Source organism: Apteryx mantelli, chromosome 1 (genome assembly GCF_036417845.1).
Source record: "Apteryx mantelli isolate bAptMan1 chromosome 1, bAptMan1.hap1, whole genome shotgun sequence".
Lineage (NCBI taxonomy): Eukaryota > Metazoa > Chordata > Aves > Apterygiformes > Apterygidae > Apteryx > Apteryx mantelli.
Window position 1 is genome coordinate 222,846,819 of NC_089978.1, and position 21,763 is coordinate 222,868,581.

General features: G+C 53.7%; 1 protein-coding gene across 4 annotated transcripts; it reads left to right on the top strand.

Moving 5' to 3' along the window:
• Positions 1–164: 164 nt before the first annotated feature.
• LOC106496135 (hematopoietic lineage cell-specific protein-like) lies at positions 165–19,240 on the top strand. 4 transcript variants are annotated; one of them, XM_067289427.1, is made up of 15 exons: positions 165–341; positions 2,480–2,563; positions 4,479–4,552; positions 5,710–5,839; positions 7,073–7,183; positions 7,953–8,007; positions 10,116–10,226; positions 10,774–10,884; positions 11,618–11,673; positions 14,726–14,795; positions 15,056–15,189; positions 15,822–15,935; positions 16,708–17,017; positions 17,807–17,878; positions 18,291–19,240. In XM_067289427.1, exons 2-15 carry the CDS (start codon positions 2,480–2,482, stop codon positions 18,425–18,427), a joined length of 1,569 nt encoding a protein of 522 aa, XP_067145528.1. In that variant the 5' UTR covers positions 165–341; the 3' UTR covers positions 18,428–19,240. The 4 variants fall into 4 exon arrangements, with proteins under 4 accessions (XP_067145528.1, XP_067145530.1, XP_067145529.1 ...); XM_067289429.1 differs by having other exon boundaries at positions 16,711–17,017; XM_067289428.1 differs by having other exon boundaries at positions 15,825–15,935.
• The last annotated feature ends 2,523 nt before the right edge of the window (positions 19,241–21,763 follow it).

A 21,763-nucleotide genomic window follows, 5' to 3' on the forward strand; every position in this document is an offset into this window, starting at 1 on the left:
TTCTGGAGCAGATACAGATGTGGAGATCACGAGCTATTTTTGTACATTAAGAAATGTACCTGTACCCTATCGAGCCCTGCTAACGGACTCGGAGCAGTTTGCGTCCGGGGCTCGCGCCCTGTCAGTTTTCCGGAGCGCGCTGGGGAAATGCAGCGCCCCGGCGCAGGTTTCGGTGCTCATAGCTTGAGCAGACGGAGTTGGGGGCTGGGACATGGGAAGTGAAGTTAGTTGAAGCTAAAACAGGAACTGGGAGGGTGCAGCGAGTCAAAAGCTGGGGCTAGCAGCAGGTGCTGGGGCAAGAAGCGGCGAGTCTGCTGCTGGAGCCGTGGTGGCCGTGCAAGGTAAGAAAGCCGAGGGGGTTTGGGGGGCGGAAAGCGAGCAGCAGCAACAAAGAAATGGTGGCTTGGCGGACAGGCAAAGAGCGCTGCTTCCTGAGCTGGCACGTGCTACCCGATGGCGCTTGGCATTTACTTTCCAGTCTGTGTTTTGGTTGTTGCTGCTGCTGCTTTTGTGTTTAAGCCTCTAAAGAACCAAGTTTCCGAATTAACGAGCAGTATCCTACGCTTGTGCTGTAGCCGTGTCTGATGTTTCTCGTTACAGCAGGTACCTGGAGTCCTGAGGTGCGATAAGAGGCCGTGGCTTGCCGTGGTGCCCAGGACGCAGGGTGTCCTGGCTGCCTTTGGGAAGTAGTTGGTCAAGAGCCATTTACAGCAGAATTAAAACCCCTAAACCCACTTGCCTTTCAGGTCACTGGAGGGGAAGGGGGGACAAAAGGTATTTTTAGATAGTGCTATTTTGCCTGTATTAGCCTTCCTGCTTTTGTTTGCGATTAGCTGTGTTCTGTTGGTCGCAGGATTGCTGTCGGCGTGTGCAAGCACGGTGGTTTGCAGCACAGGCACGCCGTGTTCTGGAGTATGACGCCGTTTTTTTTCTGGCGCAGCCTGGAGAAAGCCTAAAGCCATATCTTTACTGTAAATCTGCCTTGGTCCTGCATCCTCCCCTTCAGCTTGCTAACTTGCTTTTGTTTAACAGAGAAGAGACTTGTCCCTGTTGCGCACTTTCAGTTCCTGTTGTCTTTGCTCCCTGGTTACGTGGTGCCGATTCTCATAACAGTCGTTCGAGGCGGCTCGAAGCTCAGTGCAATGAGCTGGCTGGAGGTTTATTGCTTCAGACAGCAGCGGTTGTGCGATTCCCTGTTCAGCGTCAACATCTTGCTTGCACAGCAAGCGACTGTCCGGGGTGCTTGGAGTCAGTCTGGAGGCTAGTGCGCGGCTTGTCCCGCCGTGGGATGGAGGAGTCGGTGCCATCGAGATGCAGACGAAGGAAACGTGCTGCTCTATGAGGATCTGCCACAGCCCTCTTCCCTTCCGCTGGGTTGTTCGTGGCTTTACGGGAAGTCTGCAGCGACGCGGGACTGGGCTCAGTGGCCTGCTGTGCCGCCTGTGGTCTTTGCTGCGCACGCTGCCCAGCCTTCCTGCCCCCGCGAAAAGCTCCTTTGGGCTGCAGGGATGAAGATTTGGGGGCTTCTTGACGGCACAGGCAGTAGTAATAGGAAGTGGGAAGTAAGAGCTTTGCTGAGAACAACAAAACCATGTTGTGTGGGGAGGCCGGGAACGTAACGTGACTTCCTTCTGCTTCTCGTTTTGTAGAAGCTGTGTTGTTTGGGAAGAGCTTTTTCATCACCTTTTTTTTCAGGTCACCTTGAAAATGAAATGCCGGAGCTTTAGATTTCACATTGGTTTCATTTAACTTCCTCTTCCTGAGCCCGTCACTTCCTCCAGGCCTCTTTAGACAGCTTGTGCAAGCTGTGCAGTGGCAGCTTCAGCCCTTTCCGCCTTGCGCACTTGATGATTTTAGCCCCATTTCCTATTTTTACTGTGAGACAGACATAAACGCCATAGGACATACTGTACTGATACTGTAAGACCAACGTACAGCTTTTCTCTGAATCTTCTCTAGCCTGCCAGGCAGTGGTTAAAAGTTTGGAAAACAGACAAGAAAATTCAGGAGTTCAACCTGGGATAAATCAGCGTTGTATTGCGGTGCCGGAGCAAGCCACGGTCTCTGACGGCATGCCGTGACCGTGCTTAACAAAAGGCAAGATAAAGCACTGAACAGTCTCCCAGAGCACAAAAATTAGTAACATGTTGGAAAACCATAGTCTGATGGTTGGATGCCAGCACTAATTTACATTAAAATAAGGCGTATTTTTTAACCATGAGGTCAGTGTGCATCAGGGTTTACCCTTAAAAATCCCATGCTCTTTTCTGAAGGAGGCGTGGGTACTCAGGAGTAATCATTTTGGGATGCCTGGTGCCGTGTGAGAGACGCGCAGAGATCGGTGGGGGCTGGTGGCCTCCGAAGCGTCCTTCTGGCCTGAGTCGTGCCACGGCTGCCGCGGTCTGACGTGCCTTGGTGCCTTTGGGCGGGGGGCCGGCGGTGCCTGGGCGCTGGGTGACGTTGTGTCCTCCCTGTGCAGATGTGGAAAGCGGTCGTGGGACACAACGTGTCGGTGAAGGTTGAGTCCCAGGGGGACGACTGGGACACCGACCCTGATTTTGTGGTGAGTGCCTGGCGCGGTGACCGATGGTTAGCTGAGATGAGGGTGGTGGTGCAAAGGTCTCGCTGGCCTGCAGGGCTGTGCGGGGATGGCCGCGTCCCACCGACCCCTTGCGCGGCCCCTGCAGAGCTCAGGGAAACCTGTAAGAAGCAGGAGAACTTCCCCGGGACACCACCTGGCTGCCAGGCGCTGGCGATTCGTGACTCCCTGAATATCTGCCCCATCGTGCCTGTTGGGCACTAATGGGCTTACTGTCAGGTGGTCTGTCTAAGCTGTTTTTGACCCCTATCTATACCTCATTTGCAGACCTTCCAGCCTCAGCGTATCCTGCATCTGACTACAAGTAATATCACTAAAGGAGCGGAAAGTATTTAAACTTGCTGCCTGATAACGTCACTAAGTCCTCCCCACAGCTGTCGCTACAAGAAACTGCATTTTATTTTTCCTGCACTGTTCGTAACTTTACAGGCTTCCAAAATTGCCCTTATTTGTCTCTTCCAAATGGAAGAATCCCACGTTATTTAGGGTCGCTCTGTAGAGAGGCAGCTCCACGCCTCTGGATTGCCTTTTTTTCCTGTTTATATCTTCTTTTATTTCCTAGGCGAGATGGTGAGAGTGTAAAAGTGCTCAGCCTGTGGGAACTCCCTGGATTAAGACAATGTCACAATTTGTTTTCTGTTTCGTTCTCTAGTCCTTTCCTAATAATTCACTTACAGTTCAGCTTTTTGGCCAGTTCTAGAATTCCTACTCTTTCCTGAATGATAACAACTATTTTGGAGCTGTCATTGTGTAGATATAATGAGGATTTTTTTCCCCATATGCCTTGCTTTTGCACTTACTAACTGTCATTTACAGTTTTACCACCTATTCACTTAGTATCACAAGATTTTTTTGCACTTCTTTGTCACCTTGTATTTGGTTAACCTACATGATTTTTTACTATCTCGAGACACTGGTGTATCATTCTTCATACCCTTTTCTGAACCTCTTGGGAGCATGTCGTGCAGCAAGTCCTGCTCTTCCTGGCTCCAGGGAGCGCCGGGCAGGCGTTACGGCCCCAGGTCCCCGTGGGCTCCGCCGAGGTTTCGTTTTCCTTTCCAGGGCAATTTATTGCTGAACAGCCTCTGTAGTGACGCAGCTGGAGTCCTACGGGTGGGAGGCTAAACCTTGCCTGCTGCAGGAGTTCTAAGACATTCTGGTTTGGGAGGGAAGGAAAAGTCTCCTTCATAAAGTCCCAAAATTGCTAATGTTCAAAAAAGAGCAGTCAAAATCCCCCCCCCCCTTTTTTACTTCATTTAATTCTCCTAATTGCGGTAGTGTTTAAAAACAAGCCTGAACAGAATAATTTGTATTTTTTATTATATTTTGTATATACATTTTTAGTTTTACCTTATATTAAGACTTTATTGATGGTTCAATTTACCAAATACATTTTCAGACCTAAAAAAAAAAAAAAAAAATTTGAAGCAGAACAGTCGACCTTGACTAAAACGTTCATCTCGGTGTTTTTCCAGTATTTTCTTAAGCGATTAGTTTTTACAGCATTTTCACATGCCGGCTCTTCCCTGAGGAAAGGGGGAGGGAGCTTCCGCAGCCCCTGCCGGGCCTGGGCTGTGGCCCCGCAGCCCCCAGGCCTCGGTGCCGCGGGTCCGGCGGCCTCACGCTGCCGCAGCCGCCTCGCGCGGCCCCGTCCGTGCCTCGGGGCCGCCCCGCGCTCTCCGCACCGCGAAGGCCGGGCCCCGGTGGCGGCGCTGTGGCGAGAGCCCTGGCCTCGCGTCCCGGCGGCCGAGGTGCGGCGGGCGGGTTACCGCCACCCCGAACGTTGGCAGCCGCCGCCAGGCCGGGGCGGCAGGGCTGGCTGGCGCGAGGCGCCGTGGGCCCAGCGGGAGGCCGCTCATGGCTCGGGTTTGCTTTGCAGAACGACATCTCGGAGAAGGAGCAGCGATGGGGAGCCAAAACCATCGAGGGATCCGGCCGCGCCGAGCACATCGAGTGAGTGCGGCTGCCGGGAAGCCGGCTGGGTCCGGCCGGCGCGCAGCTGGGAGCAGCTCGGCCTGGCCCGGCTCCCATCGGATCGGGTTGGATCGGCCCGGCAGCACCGCGGGAGAGCGAGGCGCCTCCGAGCCGCGGTCCGGGGCCAAGCGCAGATCGCGGGCGCCTGCGGCTCCGACACGGGGCCTGCGGTTCGGGCAGTGCGGACACGCGGGTGGGCTGTTGCCGTGGTGACGTCTCACTGCAGGAAATGGAAGCGGCGGTTTCGCTAGCAAACCGAAATCGGCCAAATAAGGGCTTTTGCGAAGTGGAGCCAGGGCAGGGGAGGAGCGGTGCCCGGAGGGACTCCTCGCCCTGCCTGCTCCCGCCGGCTCTTCCCCAGGGCTCCCAGCGGGTCCTTCGGGCGCAGCGAGGCTGTCGGTGCCGTGTTAGTGGGGACTGCGCGGTGGCCGCCTGCAGCCCCCCTCTTGGGGTGCATCTCTGGCCCGGGAAGGTGGAGGCTTCACCCCGTGGTGGGCAGCCCGCTGCCCTTATCCGTTGCCCGCCCCAGCTCTGCCAGCTGCAGCCTGGGTTGGATGGCTGCCGCCGTGTTGGCTCTCGGTTTGAAATGCTGGTTTTGCACTAAAAGGCAAAACTCACGGGCCGCCTGTGATGCTGCAGTGGGTTAACTTTGGAGGACCTCCAGAGAGCGGCTAACGGGAGCGGGATGTGCCTGTTCCGCCATGGCAAAGACTTCCTGCTCCTTTCCTGTCCAAAGCTGCCCCTATCCAGCAGCTCCGTGGGCACAGCCCGGCGCTACCCTGTGCTGTGTTTCTGTAGCACACGGAAAAAGGAGAACGTAGGCCCCCCATGAAAGAGAGGGTGTAGTCGTGAATGGAGGCTGTGGGGTGGAGACAGGACGTGCCCGCTGAGCAGATCTCTCCATGTCCTTCCCCAGGCCCTGGGGTAGCATCATCCCCCACCGTGGTGCAGCAGCTGCAGGTGTGGGACTGCCCCAGAGGGAAGCCCAGCCGTGGGCAAGGGGTTTCTGCTGGTGGTGGGTTTACATCCTTCTCTGCACAGGGCTCTGGCCAGTGTTGCAGCTCAGGGACGCTCTAGCCAGCTGCATGGGTCTGCAGAACCCCACAGTGACTTGCCCTGGTCTTCTGTCTTGCCAGCATCCACCAGCTGAGGAACAAGGTGTCAGAGGAACATGAGGTCATCAAGAAGAAGGAGCTGGAAACTGGCCCCAAGGCCTCGTATGGCTATGGGGGCAAATTTGGAACAGAGCGGGACCGGATGGACAAGGTAACAGTTGTAGAGGACTTTCCTGGGCTCAGTAGAAAAGTCTTTGTTTCGTAAAGGAGAGAGTGTCCCTGTCTTCTGGCCTAATGCTGACCGGAGGGAATGGAGAGCTGGCACGGCTCCGCAGATTCGCACATCTAGCTCGCTCGTAGTATGTCTCCAGGATCTCCTTGAACCCATTTGTGCAATTTGCCTCTGTAGCTTCCTTGCAACACTCCTCTTAGCTGAATTAAGCACTGTGAAGAAGGACTTTCTGCTGCTTGTTTCAAATATGCTGCATAACAATTAAATGTGGTGCCCCCCCCGCTTGTGCTTGGAGAAATAATGAATAATAATCCCATACTCGCATTCTCCGTTACAGATCTCCATCCTGTCTCCCAGGATGGAGCCCTAATCCACGTATTCTGTTCTCATATGGGATCTGTTTTATATTCTCTGATAATCTTTGTCACACTTCTATCTGTACCTTCCTGCTTTTAATACATCTCTTCAAAGGTGGGGTGATAAGACTGCAGCAGTATAGGGGGGGGTACTGTGCCTATGTGTGATACCAGGATGGCAGGGTGAGAAACAGAGACTTCTAGGAGGTCAAAGTGGAGTAGCCATGGTCAGGCTCTTCTGCAGGAGCAGAGCAAGGAGGCTTTTGCTGAGCAGCTTCTAGGCCTTCCTCCGGTCTTACCACAGATGTTGCGATCATTTAGTCTCTGGCCTTTCTCCTGAGGAGCATGGGTGAATTCCTGGCCATGCTATCTGCTGCCAGGGAGCCTGGGACCCCGGCCTGTCCCTTAGCAGGGCAAAGGGTGATCCCAGCCAGGTCTGTTTTCTGTGTCTGAGAGTGAGGGTCAACAAACTGTCCCTGGGCAGCATGTGCCAAACCAGGAGCCTGTGGGTTTTTGGCTGTGTCTGTCTGCACTTTTCTCCTCAGGTTCCCCCATGATTATGCTTAGCTCTAATTCGCTGGCATTTGGGAGCAGCAGATATTCAGCAGCCTAACATTTGCTTGGTGACCTGGCAGTTGGGCCATAGGGATGCTTGTGTGGGATGACTGCCCTCGAAGCTGCCTCACAGGTCTCGGACCAGGGCTGGTGCTGGCTGAGGCAGTATGGCTGGTTTGGACCTGTCTCCCGGTGGCTGCAAGTGTCTGGAAGCAGGGCAGATGCTTGTGTGGTGCCCATGTCCCTGTCCACCCTGCTGGCGTGAGTGTGGGGGCTCACGTCATGCTTTCTCTCTTTTCAGTGTGCAGTGGGCCACGAGTACGTCGCTGATATTGGGAAGCATTCCTCGCAGACGGATGCAGCCCAGGGATTTGGGGGGAAGTATGGAGTCCAGCGGGACCGAGCTGACAAGGTGGGTTGGACAGGGTAGTGGAAGTGTGTGCTTGCGGCCTGTGCTCAGCACTGTCCCTGAAACACTGTGCTATGTTTAGGATCGTGGTTGCAGTTTTCAAAGTGCTGATGAGTGCAGGTCTAGGCAGGCCACACGTTATGGTCTCCCCTGAAACACGCAGCTCACCCCTTGTTTGCAAGGTGATGACTGATGGTGAATTGTGGTGAACTCATGCAGATTAGCTCTCTGGTTTGCATATGCTGCCATGCACAGTGCAGCCCAACTGTGCTTGCACTGTGCTGTGCAGACAGAGCTGCGTTTCTGTCCTGGACACCGCCATCCTTGAGGCTGTGGTGTTTGTCATCTCCAAAACCACATGTCACGCCATGCGCAGTGACTGCCTGCGGTAGGACCGGACGGGGACTGCAGGGGACTGACTGCAGGACCCTGTTCTCCCATGCGCTGCCTGGTTCGTAACGCTGCCCAGCTGCCTCGGCTGCAGCCAGGGCTGTTGGACTGGTGGGCAGGTTTTAGGGCTGGGACTGTGGACCCCTTACCTGGGCTGCATGGTCTTGCAGAGGGCCCGTTCCTGGGCATGCTGCCGTGTGGACAGCAGGGGATGGCGTGAGAGGGCGAGGGGGGCTGCCAGCCGAGGGGTAGCCGTGCAGCTGCATATTGCAGTGCAGGTCGTGGAGCAGGGTCCTAACCAGGCCCAGGGCGCTGGAGGAGGATGCGTGAGGCCCAGCTTGGCTGTCAGGGTGACTGGTGTTTCCTGCCTTTCTTGTTCCAGTCAGCACTGGGGTTTGAATACAAGAGTGAGGTGGAGAAACACTCGTCCCAGAAAGGCAAGTCCATGGGTGCTTGTCATCCCTCAGCACTTTGCCCAGCTTCTTTTCTGCTCATCTGCGTCTTTGCTCATCATGATTCTCCCTGTGTGCTGTGCTGTCTGCTGCGGCACAGCCTCCTGCATTATCCCCCTGCTGCTCATCGCTAACTTCAAATTTGTGTCCCTGGTCAGTCACCCTCACGGCCCCCTCCCCTGCTGTTCTGTCACCCCGCTTCTGCTGCGCATCCCTCTTGCCTCTGTGCTTTGCCTTGCTGGGACCTGGGTCGTGGCTGAGCGGAGAGAACTGCCTTCCCCTGACAGATGGCAGACAAAGGAAGAGTTTTGGGTCTGCTGATCCCTTTTCCCTACAAGTCCTGCTGAGCAGCTGCTCCGTAGTAAACCCAAGCACAGTACGATGTTAGAAGGTTTTCTGAAAAACAGCAAGTAAGAAAAGGCTGAACAACGGATATGGAAACAAAAGCCTCGACAGCACCAGAACTTTTGCAGAATGCTGGAGAAGATTCAACCAAACTTTCACATGTACATGCAAGCAGCTATATTCAGCAAGGAAAGAGATTCAAAATACTATTTTCTGGAATATTGCAAGAACTGAAACTAAAGTTGTTTTAAATACTCCACAACCAAGACAGGATGAGAGGACAAGGTCTGTTACTCTTTTAGATGAATGTGAGGCATGCTGCGTTGCCAAGAAGAAAACTGGATCATGTTCATTTCAGAGGAAGCTATAAAAGAAGGGAGAGTTTACGAAACATTCTGGGCTGATCTTAACTTAATGAATCACGTGCAATTGTGATACATTAACACATTCCTGTATAAGAGATCGGATAGGAGATTGTAGACATGGAAATAGAAATTTATCAGGCTGTGTAAAATCTCAGAAATCACTCAGGACAAAATGAAAATTTTAGAAGGCAAGGTGCAGTTAGATTGAACAGCTTCAACAGAAGTCAAAGCAATTTCTGTAAATTAGAGATTTTAACAATTACTGTCTAATTCATCCTCAGCTGACTGAGCTGGAGTGAATGGGGTGAATATTATTCTGAGAGCCGTTCTTGAGTCCAAAATGTTTTTGTGCTGATTTCTCAAGAGCAAAATCTTCATGGATCAATAAGGCTGAATTTACTAGAGGAGCCGCAGCTCATTCCTGTGAAAGGCGACCTGTAAGAACAGGGCTGGGGAGCAAAAGGAGGTAACAACTGATTTACTCCTGCTGAAGAGCAGGATTTGGAAATGGAGCTGGAAGAGCAGGTCTCTGAAAGGAAAGAGGCCCTGTAGTGCCAGCAGCTAGGATAGAGGCTGAAATTTCTTAGGACATCGGCCGAAAATAACTTGGTAGTCCTTAGAGGATAACTGAATACAGCTGAAGTAGTTCGTACACTGCCGCTTTAGAGGATGTGAAAAGGGGAGGCGTCAGGAAGACGCGCTGTGCTTCCATCACACGAGAGCCGAGCGGGCCAGAGATGGACTGGGGGGGGAACTGGAGAATGTCTCCAGAAATGTGGGTTTGAGCCTTTGCTTCAACATCCAGAGTGAGCATTTGCCTTGTAAATGCTGAGATTCCACTGTGGCAGATGTAAGCCATACGGCAGAAGTTTGCCATTTCTTCTGTACTTTCAAGGGCTCAATACATTTATTCAGAGACCTTTCCAGAGACTGGCAGATCGCAGGTTGAAATCCTTGCTCTGGAGGGGCGTGGATGGGCAGATGCCTGGACCATCAGCGCCCAAGTCTTGCCTTGGCTTTGCCTCTTCAGACGGCCGAGCTCCCACCGCCTCCCCAACCACCCTCGGCATGTCGCCTGCCTTCCTTGCCCTCTCTGGCTGTGTGTCTCCTGCCACCTGTGGCCCTTGGGCTCTCCTGGTGCCACAGCCCATGCTCACCCTGTGCACCCCTTCCCGTGGACCTTCGTCCTCGATGGCCCTCGCGGTGCTCCCTGCTCTCCACGCCATCCCCTCCAAACTCCTGTTTATTCTGGTGTCATCCATCATCCCTCCTCCTCCTCCTCCTCCTCCCTGGTGCTCCTTCCCAGTGCTGCTCCCCTTCTCTAGCTCTGCCCCTCACCAGCCTCGTGCCTGGGGTAGCACCTCACTCTGTGCATCTCCTCAGATTACTCTAAGGGCTTTGGTGGCCGTTACGGCGTGGAGAGGGACAAGGTGGACAAAGCAGCAGTGGGGTTTGACTACAAGAGCCAGGCGGAGAAGCATGACTCTCAGAAAGGTGAGCTGGGGGAACCCGCTGCGGTGAGCGCTGTTGGGACTGGGGCCTGGGACTGTGCCCCACAGGGGCACGGGGTGCTGTGCTTGCAGCCTGCTGCGCGGGTGGCAAAAGTGCTGTGGGAGGTGTTGGATGCCCGCTGCTTGCAAGGTGATTGGGGCAGGCATGGAAAGCATGGGGCAGCCACGGGCAGCAGGCTAATGCCCCCGGAAGATTGCTGGAGAAGTTCAGGCCAAACGAAGAGGAGCAACAGGTTTCCGTAGGCACAAGGATCTCCTGGGCAGCGTATCTCTAAAGGAAGAGTGCATGGGAAGCCAAGGCAGGTGTCGATGGCAGATGATGTGTTTCAAGGAGGAGGGAGGGCTGTTGTTGCAGCCACTGTTGGGGAAGTCTGTCTCTTCTCTGTGTCCATTCCTCATCTCTTCCCCGAGTCCTGGGCAGGAATAATCATCTCCTCTGTGAAAACAGCCTGACCTCATGGTACTGCTGCTCTTCTGTTTCTCTCCCTTGTCTGTCCTTCATGCTGTGATCTGGATCCCCTTGGCTGCAGACTATTCTGTGGGCTTTGGTGGAAAGTTTGGAGTCCAGCGGGATCGTCAGGACAAGAGTGCCCTTGGCTGGGAGCACCAGGAAGACGTGCAGCCCCATGCATCCCAGACAGGTAGGGAAATGCTGCCGGAGGAGGCGGCACAACCTCCTTGGAGCAGGCACAGCCCTAGAGCTACCAGCTATGCCTGCCAGGGATATAGCTACGGGAAAACAAATGTGACAGCGTGTTGTGGAGGTGCAGGCAGCTGGAGCACTGTGAACCCCCAAACACAGGGGTAACTCTGCCAAGGAAGGGGGCTCAGGTACAGCATTCCTGGATCAATGGAAGCGGGGGGGTATTGAATGCAAGTCCCTGGATCACGCTGCCCAGGCGGTGCTGCACTTTCTCCGTCAGGCACATTCCTCATCATAAACTCGCACAAAAAGCAGGTGCATGGGAAGGAGGCAAATCAGGTTCCCGGAATGGCCCGAATACTGTTAGCACTGTTTGTCCAGCTTTAGTGAAAAAGACCGCTTTGCGTTCAAGTGGCGTGACCGGCTGCTTACCCCAGCGCCTTGGAAGCAGATTTGCCAGGGTGCAGCACCACACACTGGGTGCTTCACTCAAAGGTTTGGAGGATTAGTCCTAACAGCTGCTTTCTAGAGCATCTTGCCTCCGTTATCTCTACTTTGTTTAGTTCAACATGTGACACTCCGCTCCTGATGGAGTGATCAAATGCAGCTGGCCCACAGATGTGCCTTTCAATTCAAGGCAAAGCTAATTCATGTCACTAGTCACAGCACGCTGAAGTCAGGTGCATATAGAATATAAAGTACTATATGATAGTCTCACTTTTTCCATACAGACTATGCCAAAGGGTTTGGAGGCCGTTATGGGGTCCAGAAGGACAGAGTGGATAAGGTAAGTCTCTGCATGCAGTAGCCTGCAGTTTCCTCCTGATGGCCGCTTATCTTTGCATGGCTGCAAGAGAAAAGGCTTCCGACAGAGAGACACAAGCTCAGTGCTATTGCAGGGCTGGGGGAACTGGTCCGGTGTAAACACCAGAGGGTGCAGAGCAGTGCAGCTTGGGGAGACCAGGATGCAAGGAAGACAGAGATTCTTCTTTTTTTTTTTTTTTCCCCATTCTCAGCTGCTTTTGCTCAGACTGAACAGTCATAGACCTGCTGTGCCCTAGGGCTGGGTTTGATAGTTTGACTATGGGCAGAGCCAGGTTAGTGAAGTGCTTTCTACTGGACTCAGACAAGTGAACCGATCAACAATTTGCCTGTGTGTGACTGGCCCTTTTTATCCCCACTGTGCCACCTCTCAGTTTTCCCATGCTTATACTTCTCCCTCATCTGCCTTGGCTCCTCCCTTTCTTTACCCTTGTCTCCTCCCAAATAAACCACCCCCAGCTGCTTTTTCCCCATTGCTCCTAGCTTTGCTCTGTCTGCACACAAATTTGGTATTTGTGTCATCTTGGACTTCCGTGTTATTACCAGTGTAGTGCTGGCCTTGCCCTGTTCCACTCCCCCAAAGGACCCCAGCAATCCCTTCGATTATCTGTGAAGCTTCACTCAGCCTTAACCACCTGTGAAACCTGCCGTTCCTCACGGCACTGACTGTAACTCTTGTCAGCTTCCCGCTCTTATTTGTTATATTCAGCAAGTCCAGGAGTTTCTCGTGGTCTGTTCTGCTAACTAGATCTCCAATCAGGGCTTAGTCACCTGCCTGCGTACCTTAACAAATCCCAGCGCAGTTGGGGTTGGCAGGGCCAAACCTTGCATGAGAGGAGCTCGTCCGGTTTGCTGCTTTGTCTCCTGTCTGGGCTGAACCCAGGCAAAGGCTTGTCCGCAGTCTAGATGCAGACTGTCTCAGGCGCTTGAGTTAACTTTTTGCTTTGGCAAGCTACCCTGCAAGTTTGCTTAGGAAAGACGGGGACAGGTCCTGCCAGTGGATGATGATCTGCAAGGATGGGCATAGCCTGGGTGAGAATCCTGCATGGTGGGGAGGCTTTGGGGCATTTGAAGGAGGAAGGAGTGGTTCCTTCCCTGAATCATGCTTTGGCTGTTGTTGGGCACAGTGTTGTGCCTGGTGCGGTACAAATATCCCTGACCCACACAATTTATAGTTAGGAGCTGGACGAAGTGGGCGAGGACCTTTCTTCAGGGCCCTGGGCCAAGGAAGGAGATAAACACGTGCCTGTAGCAATCCAGCATGTTCCCTTCAGGGCCGCACGTGCAGGCTGTGCCGGTAGCAGAGTGGAAACAGCGTCCTGCCCAAGGACAGTCGCCCGTTAAGGGGGAGATTAGCGTGGTCTGTGAATTTAACAACAGCTAATGGAGGTGCAATGCCAAAAGCCAAGGCGCTGTGTATGTGACAGAAAAAACATATCAAATTAGATGAGCGCTTGTGTCAAGGTCAACAGCCATGGGTCATTCTGAGGAGCAGGCTGCACTTGGATGCAGAGGCAGGGTAAGGAATTCCTGATCAACTCGGAGTGGAACATGAGTTTAAAAATCAAAGATGGCAAAATTAAGGCTGGTCAGGCAGGTACCTAAGTTCTTGATTGCCTGGTTTTCAGGTACTGGAGCAATGCTGAACTCATTGCTCCAGATTAGAGCATAATATACCCCAGGGAATTTAAACTCCCCGTTGTAAAATTTTTGAATGCTAAGTGTGAGATTCAGCTCTCGCACTACAACACCTAATTTTAAATGCTGTCGTGTAAACATGTCTCTGCTGTGCTCTGTGGAGACCTGGTCCAAGTGTTCAGCGGAGCCTGAAGTGCTGTTTACCTGCTCAGGTGGGTTTACTTTAAGGTGAGCTGAGCTGCTCTCTGGGCTCCACTGACTGTAGCAGGAGCTTAGACTCCCAGTCCATGTGGTGACACCTGTGTGTACAAACACAAACGTAGCTGTATTTGTCTGAAAGTTGCATCCCACCTGCAGTTTCCTTTTACTGTTTCCTTTTCGTGTGCAATAGTTTTCTCGTAGAAGTAGACAAATAAGCATTAGCATTTGTCATCTAAGTTCATGCCTGAGGCAGTGCAGTGGTAGGTAAAGAATATTCTTGGAGTTTTTGTTTTTCTTCCCCTCTCTGCATGGCTGGAATAGGATTTATGAGTGTGCACTGAAAAATGTGTGCTAGTAGAGCCCGTGGGAAAAGTCACAGATATAATTTATGGTGGGAAGGGTGGAAAGGCACAAAACCCCCCAAACAACTAACCTTGAAGTTTAATGTCTAGTAGTAACTGCAAATACATATGGAAAAAAAACCACCCTCAATCTCACCCTCTTTTTGCTACAACCACCCCCATCGATGGTATTACCAGTTCAGCCATCTCTTCACACCCTGTAAAGCCAGCGATACCTCAGATGCTCATGCACCCAGTTTCTCCTTGATGTATTCCAGCCTCTGCTGCTGTGTGCGCATCCTGCAGGCAATGGCCCGCTGAAGGGCCGTATGGTTTTCACGGTTATGTAGCCGCAGCTTTTCACCTGACGGGGCCGTGCTTCCACACCCCATACCTCTGGGAGCGCAGGGGATGGATCTGGCGCAGCTAGTACAGCGGGTCCCCGGACCTCAGGAAAAGGTGGACTGGCCGGCACATCCCCAGCCCCTCACTGCATTCCCTGGGAATGCTCTTGCCCCCAGCCTTCCTGCCCCATGCAGCAATCCCCTTGCCACTCCTTGTCCAGCCTCCTCTGCTCAGCTCCATATGGCCTTTTTGGCTCTTGGAATATCTCTCCTTTACAGGAACAGCCTTTGTCTTCAGCTGGAAGTCTGGAAGGGAGAGCAGGACTGCAGCCAGCAGCCTCCCTCCCCGCAGGACTGTGGCGGTTTCACCAGTGAGGACACACCTGGGAACAAAGCTGTGACTTGCTTGCAGGCACCAGCAGCCAAACTGAGCTGAGGTCTCGGCACTGGCCTCGCCTAACAGGCTGCACGCTTTCTTTGCTTCCTCTTGCAGAGCGCTGCTGGCTTTAACGAAATGGCAGCTCCAACCTCCTCGTATGAGAAGACAAGACCGGTGGAGGCAGGTGAGATGCTCGAGTACCAGCCTTGGGCTGGGTGGGAAATTATAGGTCCCACGTCCCCAGCTTAGTGGCTCACTGGTGGGCATGTGCTGTAGGGGGGGGGGATGGAGAAGGTGGCTGGAGGCTGGAGAAGGTGGTTGTACTGCAGGTTTGTCTGGGAGCGGCAGAGGTCTGGGTTTGCCCTGGACATGTCGGGGGGGTGGGGGGGGGTGGGGGGATGAGAGCCACTGGGGAGGCTTGGGCAGCTCTCTTCTCCACAACAGCTTCCAGTAGTGCCAGCAGCCTGCGGTCACGGTTTGAAAACATGGCTAAATTGGCGGATGAGGAGAGCAGGAAGCTGGTGGAAGAGGAGCAGATGAGGCGGCAGGCTCGAGAGCGCCAGGCGGTTCGGCGGCAGGTGAGCCGTAGGCATCTTCCTATGCCCCCCAAGACTTGCAAAGCAGACCTTTCCTCAGGGCCACACAGGTCCATCTCCTTCTGTTCAGTCTGTTTCTGGTGACCTCTTGCCTAAATTGTCTCCCCGTACCTGCCAGGGACTGGCCTTGAGCTCCCCGGTTGGCACTGGATTTTGCCCCTTTTGGCATGCAGACCAGGACCTGGCTGTAGCTAACGATGTCCCTCTGTGGTTTAGCCTAGGCTACTGCTTCCCTTTGGTGCTTGGTAAACGCAGGGCAAACACAATATCCCCAACATCCCCATTCCAGCAGTCTGCATTCAGGGTTTTCCAAACCCTCAGGTTTGCAAGACCTCCTTCTACTTTGTGGTGTTGCTGCATCTGATGTGTGGACAGGATTTCTCCAGTAACGCACTCCCTCATACATTCCCTTCTTGAGGCTGCTTCCTGCAGACCACATAGTAGTTACAGTCCTGTTAGTTTCCAGTTCCTAGGGCAGGTCTGGGGGAGCTGGAACAGGCTTCAGCAGGAAGAGATGTTGGCTTGTCTCGGAATTGCCCTATCAGGAATGGAAATGAGCATTGCTCTGGGCGTTGTTCAGTGGAATTGAGGGGCTCTTGATGACTTTTCTCCAGCAGGAAATCCAACAGAGAGAGGACAAGGACCACACAGAAGCAGCCCCTGCCGCCATTCCAGCAAGGGTTCCCGTGGGAGCTGACAGAGATGGGCCTGTGTCACGGGGAGAGCAGGTGCCGAGGCGGGCTAGGTTGGCTGGCTGGGAAGGGGAGTAGGCAGAAGGGACTGGATTGCCCTGGAGAGGGGGCCGTGCTTCACGGGGCAGCTGCAAGGGCAGGAACAGGGCACGGCCACAGCGTGGGAGAGGGTTGGGAAGGAATGGGGTGGGGGAAAACTTTGGGATGGGGATGGGACACAGACGCACAGCACCTTACACTACGCAGATGGGCTCTTGCAGGGTGTCAGTCCAGGGGTGGTACAGTGAGCTGTAGCGAAGCATGTGGCATAGGTCTAAACACGAGTGACGAGTAGCAGCAATGGTGCACCTAGGCTATCCTGGTAGAGATGTCAGGAGTGTAGAGGTTTTGTCATCTGTTGACTTTGGCAGGGGTTTTAAATGCCACCAGTGTTTACATATTAATTTCATAAAAGCCCCTCTGGGCTCCTAGTTTTCTAGTTTCAGGAACTTCCAGCTTCTGAGCTGGTCTGTGGTTTTGCTTGCTGGGAGAGAGCAGCGGCGGTAGCAGTGAGCTGAGAAGGCAGAGACATGAGGGTCTCCTTTCTCCCCATGGCCGCACAGTGCTCCCAGGTGCCCGTTCAGCCCAGAACTCATGACTGAGCTGTTCCTCTATCGTGCAGAGAATGATACTCTATTTGTTTCATGGTAGCACTAAAGGCGTCTGCAAGGAAGCAGGTTCCCTTGCATTGGGCACTGTGCAGCCATGGGAGAGCTGCTGGCAGCGGATACGTTGTGGGTGACTTTCCTGTCACTTTCGCACTTCACAGCAGAATACAAAAGCGGAGGATGAGGAAACGCTGCCCACATTGCCACCAAGGCCAGCAGATCTGGGTGAGGAGCTGTGCAAGTCCCCCCACGAGGATCAGCCCATCTACAGTGTGAGTTTGGATGGCGGGGACTATGAGGAGCTGCCAGAGTCCTCTGACTACTGTGACGGTACCAGCATGGATGCTGACTACGAGGAGCTGCCAGAGCCTTTGGGAAAGCCGGCTGCCATCTATGACGACGGAGAGGATGGAGGCGAAGACTACGAGGAGATCCTCCCCGAGGAGCCCAGCCAGAGCCAGCCCTGCCTGGGTGAGTACTTAGGGAAGAGCCTGTTTCTTGGGGAGCTTGTTTTCTGTCTGCTCTGCACCAGCTGTATGGGACAGACTGCAGAGGGATTTTGTACCCTGAAGTCTGCCATTGTCAGGGTAGCAGGCCACGCTGATGGGAGCTTGTTCCTCTGCCACCCCCTTGCCCCGCTCTAAGGTGCGACACCAGCTGCACCGAGTCCTGGGCCAGATGCCGGGTATATCTACTGGAGCGAGACTCGGGCAGTCAGACAGGAGGGCTGCTGCGGGCTCTGAAGAAGCTGCACTTGGACTGATGCTCTTTTCTTTGGTGCAATGTTTCCTAGGAAGGAACTGCCGGTTCTGCACTGGGGTCTGGGCATGCCCTGTTAATTCAGCCTGTTGCTCAAAACCCTAGTGAGAGACCTGTTCTGGCAGTGTCCCCCGGGATGAACGAGGTGCAGGGATTAGGGCAGGCGTCCTCCAGCCTGTGAACAAACTGCACAGGCTGTTGTTGAGGTTTCCATCACAACCTCACTGGTACTGTGGGTGAAAAAGGGGGAGGCTGGAGTTAAGTCCAGCCTTTTTCTTGGGAGGAGAGACACGAAGTATCAGGACAGCCTGTCCCATTCTCTCTCCCTGAAGAAGTGGAGACAAGTCACACACTTGCTTTGAGCCATGATACACGTCTCCCTGCTGACAGGGTTTGGATGTGGTCCACCCTGAGACTGGCAGCTGACGGGAGGGCAGCACAGACCAGATCTGTGTGACTGCTGCCAGCCTCCTTCTCACCTGCCTGTCCTGTCTTCTGCAGGGAAAACGGACAACGTTTATGAGGTGGAGAGTCCTGGGACATGTGCAGTGGCTCTCTATGATTACCAAGGAGGTGGGTCTGGCAAGCGGGGTGTGGGAAAGGCAGCCGGCCTGCCGAGAGAGGCACTGGGAGCCGGCCTCGGGGGTGGGAGAGACGGTGACACCATCGGTGGTGGCGGAAGGGTTTCAGCTTGGTGTCTAAACCAAGGTTGTTCTTCCTCTTGGGAGGCGGGATGAGACATAGCTTGGGAACACAGAAGTGTCGTCTCTCATCTGTGAAGTCTTAATCCTTCCTCTGCTGTGTCTGTGCTGGTTTTAGGGAGAGGCATGAGATGAACTTTGAGTCGTATCAGCCTGGCTGTTCTGTGCTCCCCTCGTGTGTGTGTGTGCGTGTGCACGCGCATAACCAGCTCAGGGGTTATTCTTGCCCCTTCTCTTGCTTATGCATCTTTGGACGATGACTATTTTTCTGATCAATTTTGCAGATGGAGATGATGAGATTTCCTTTGATCCTGATGACACAATCACGCATATCGAAATGGTAGATGAAGGCTGGTGGCGGGGACAGTGCCGGGGCAAAGTAGGCCTCTTTCCAGCAAACTATGTGAAGCTTCTGCAATGAGACCAGCATTGCCCAAGCGGCCTCCTTTGAAACTTCTGCTTCTCTCTGCTTCATCCTTTTACATGTTATTAGCTTAATTTGGCTCATCCTGGCGTGTCTACATGGCAGAAGTACCAATGAGAAAACTGCAGTGTTTGAGGGAATGTTTTGGCCTGTGCCTGAGGTGGGTTCTGGTTCCCATCCAGTCCCAGATGGGGAAGATGGGATAGTTTGAAGAGCGAGTGGGTGAGATATGAGACATCTTTTCTCTCTAGACTATTCCAGTTTTTATATTTCCCCACGCCAACCAGCAGGCTCGCAGAGGAAGCGTGTTCATTCCTGTTCACAACAGGGCGATTCACGGGCTAGAAACACCAGCTCTAATCTAGTTGAAGCAAAAGGGACATGAGTGTGGGACCTTTTCCTTCTAAGCGGTCACTTGTCACCCGCCTCTGAGAACCCCTCTTTGCTCTTGGGGCTCAGTCCAGAAGTTACAGCTGTAGAATAAGAGATGCTGTCCCAGGCCGTGGCCCTGGACCTCCTCTCACCCAGGGGCCAAGGGAAAAGAGCAGTGTGAAGGCTGAACTCATCTTTGATTCTAAGAGGGATTTCCACATGCAGGGTAAACCATGTTTGCAGTGTGGGGTAGAGAAGCTTGAGCCTTGTCTCTCTGGGCAGATTTCAGGGCTGCGACCTGGGGACATTTCACCCTCACAGTGAACTTTGCTAAGTTTTCCTGCGTACAGACACAAGCTTGACTGTACTGAGCTGTCCCGTGAAACAGGAGAGGTGTGTGCTGGCTCACTGAAAATAAAGGACAATCTTGCTAAGGTAGCAGGTGACTTGTTTGGTTTTCCTCTGTGGGCCAAGAAAGAACATTGTTGGGGGGATGTGTCTTTTCTGGGGTGAACTTCAAAAAAAGGGAGGGTGCAAAGTTATTTTCTGAGAAGAACAATCCTGGAAAATCTGTCTTGGCGCAAGCTAAAAATGTCAAAAGGCTTTACTTAACAGGGAGTATGTTAAAAGCCCCCCTGGTCCCTGCCCAGGGATCCCATCATAGAGGAATATTCCGCTAGTGAAATCCTTTCAATCCAGCAAATGAACCTGAGCAACTTCCACTGGATACAGGCAATAGAATATTTTCAAGAGAGCTCGGTTATTGCTGTTCAGAAGAGGTGCCTGAGGACGGAAGAAAGCAAATGTGACTGCAGTCTTCAAAAAGGGCAAGAAGGAGGACCCAGGGAACCCCAGGCAAGTCAGCCTCTCCTCAGTCTCTGAAAAGGCGATGGAGCAGCTCATCCTGGACACCATCACCAAGCACATGAAAGACAAGAAGGTGATCACGAGTAGTCAGCATGGATTCACACTCAGCACTCACCCAACACAAGCAGCACTGACAGCATCATCTTTGTTCCCTCTCTGATCAGGAGGAATGTCTGTTCATAGGAAATATATACATACACACAATGTGGATCCCTCCTGTGGGCTTGGACACTCAGTCCGTACAGTGCCTGCGCCAGGATCCTCAGTCTCCCCAGCTGCTCCACCAGCACACACACTGTGGATCCCTCCCGTAACTGGGATTAGATTCTCAGTCCATCCAGCAGCTGCCCTGGATCCTCGGTCTCCCCCGCTGCCTCCTGCACAGACACTCACTCGCCAGTGGGTCTCTCAGCTGATCCCCAGACCTCACGGTCTCTGCAGCAGCTGACTGGGACCCTCTGGTCCCTCCAGCAGCCAACTCTTCCAGTTGTCTCACTTCAAGACACACAAACACACCTGGCTCCCAAACTATTTAACCTATTTGCCGGCTAGTTTGGCTTGATATTTGCTAGTGATCTCACACGTGTACACTCACTTGCTCCAGCTGCTGGCACCCTGGATATGCGGGTGCATGTGACCCACGGTCCCACTGCAGCTGCTGGCACTTAGATCTCCATACACACACACAGAGCAGAGAGCTCCTCACCCCAGAAAAGAGTTAGAAGCGGAGTTTAATGAGAAGAAAGGACAGACTGCGCTGATCAGGTGCAGGCCATGGCCAGACACGCATACGGACCAGCAACCTGTTTACATGTGACCAGCCCCTTTTATCCCCTTATCCCTCTGTTTTCCCACGTTTATTACCACCAAAACCTCCCTGATCCCTCCCTTTCCCCCAGAGATCCTCTCCCCTTGACTCATCGTGATGGGTGTCACCGGGGCCCATGGGGCTGATGGTCTCCCGAGGGGCCAGGGCAGGGGCCCCCTCTCTCTGACTGGTTATCGGGGCTCTCCCGCCAGCCTGCGCATCTCCGTGCTCCTTGTGCATGTGGAAATGAGCCTTCATTGAGGATCTTGTTGGAAGTTGTGGGCTTTCGGAGGCCCCCCGAGGAACTAGCAGGTGATTGCTGTGAACAGGAAAGGGGAAGCTAGGCAAGGACAACTGCAGGAGGCCTTGACTTCTCCTGGGAGAAGCTCTAGCTAGGAGTGGCTGCTGCTAACGAGCTCTCTTGGTTGCCCCTGAGCAGAGGGAGTTGGGGCCTTTGATCCAGGTGGTGCTTGATTAGGGCGGGTGAAGCACCCTGGGAGTCAGTGCTAGGGAGAGGCCTATATAAGAGCCAGGCCCAGAGCACAGCAAACAGAGGCAGCAGTTTGTGCAGAAGGGTGTGTGAAGGCACCTTTGTTTCTGTTCCCTGTGGTGTACACTTCCTCAAGTGTGGTCATGACACATGGCAGAGCATGTTCCCCAGTGGCTGTTGGAGCTGCTGTGTCAGAGGCTGCGACCCAGACCAACCCTCTGACGGTAGATGCGGCTCTACAGGTCTCAGGCTGCAGGGAGTGCTTGGGGCCTCTCCGGGAGGCCTGGGCTGGCAGCCAGCTCTCCTGCAGGAGGTGTGCTGCTGTTGGCGAGTTGTGTCGTCAGGTAAGGGAGTTACGGGAGGAGGTCAGTAGGCTGCGCAGCATCCAAGAAGCGGAGCAAGAGATAGACAGGGTATTCTCGGAGACTGTACAGCTTCGGGAGTCCCAACCCCCTGCAGCAGTGGAGTTGCCAGAAGGCTCTGTGCTGTGTGAAACGGTACATCATAACATCATAGAAGAAGGCTGGAAACTGGTCACTGCTCGTGGGAGGAGAGAGGCTCCTACTCCTCCTGAAGAACAGGTTTAGTGCCCTCCAGGATGAGGAGGAGATTGGCATGGCTGCAAGGGAAGTACCTGGGACAATAGACCCTGTGCCTTGCGGGAATGCCCGGAAGAAGCGGCGGGTGATTGCTGCGGGTGACTCCCTGCTGCGGGGGACGGAGGCATCTATCTGCCGACCTGACCTCTTGTCTAGAGAGGTTTGTGGCCTGCTGGGGGCTCGTGTGAGAGATGTCA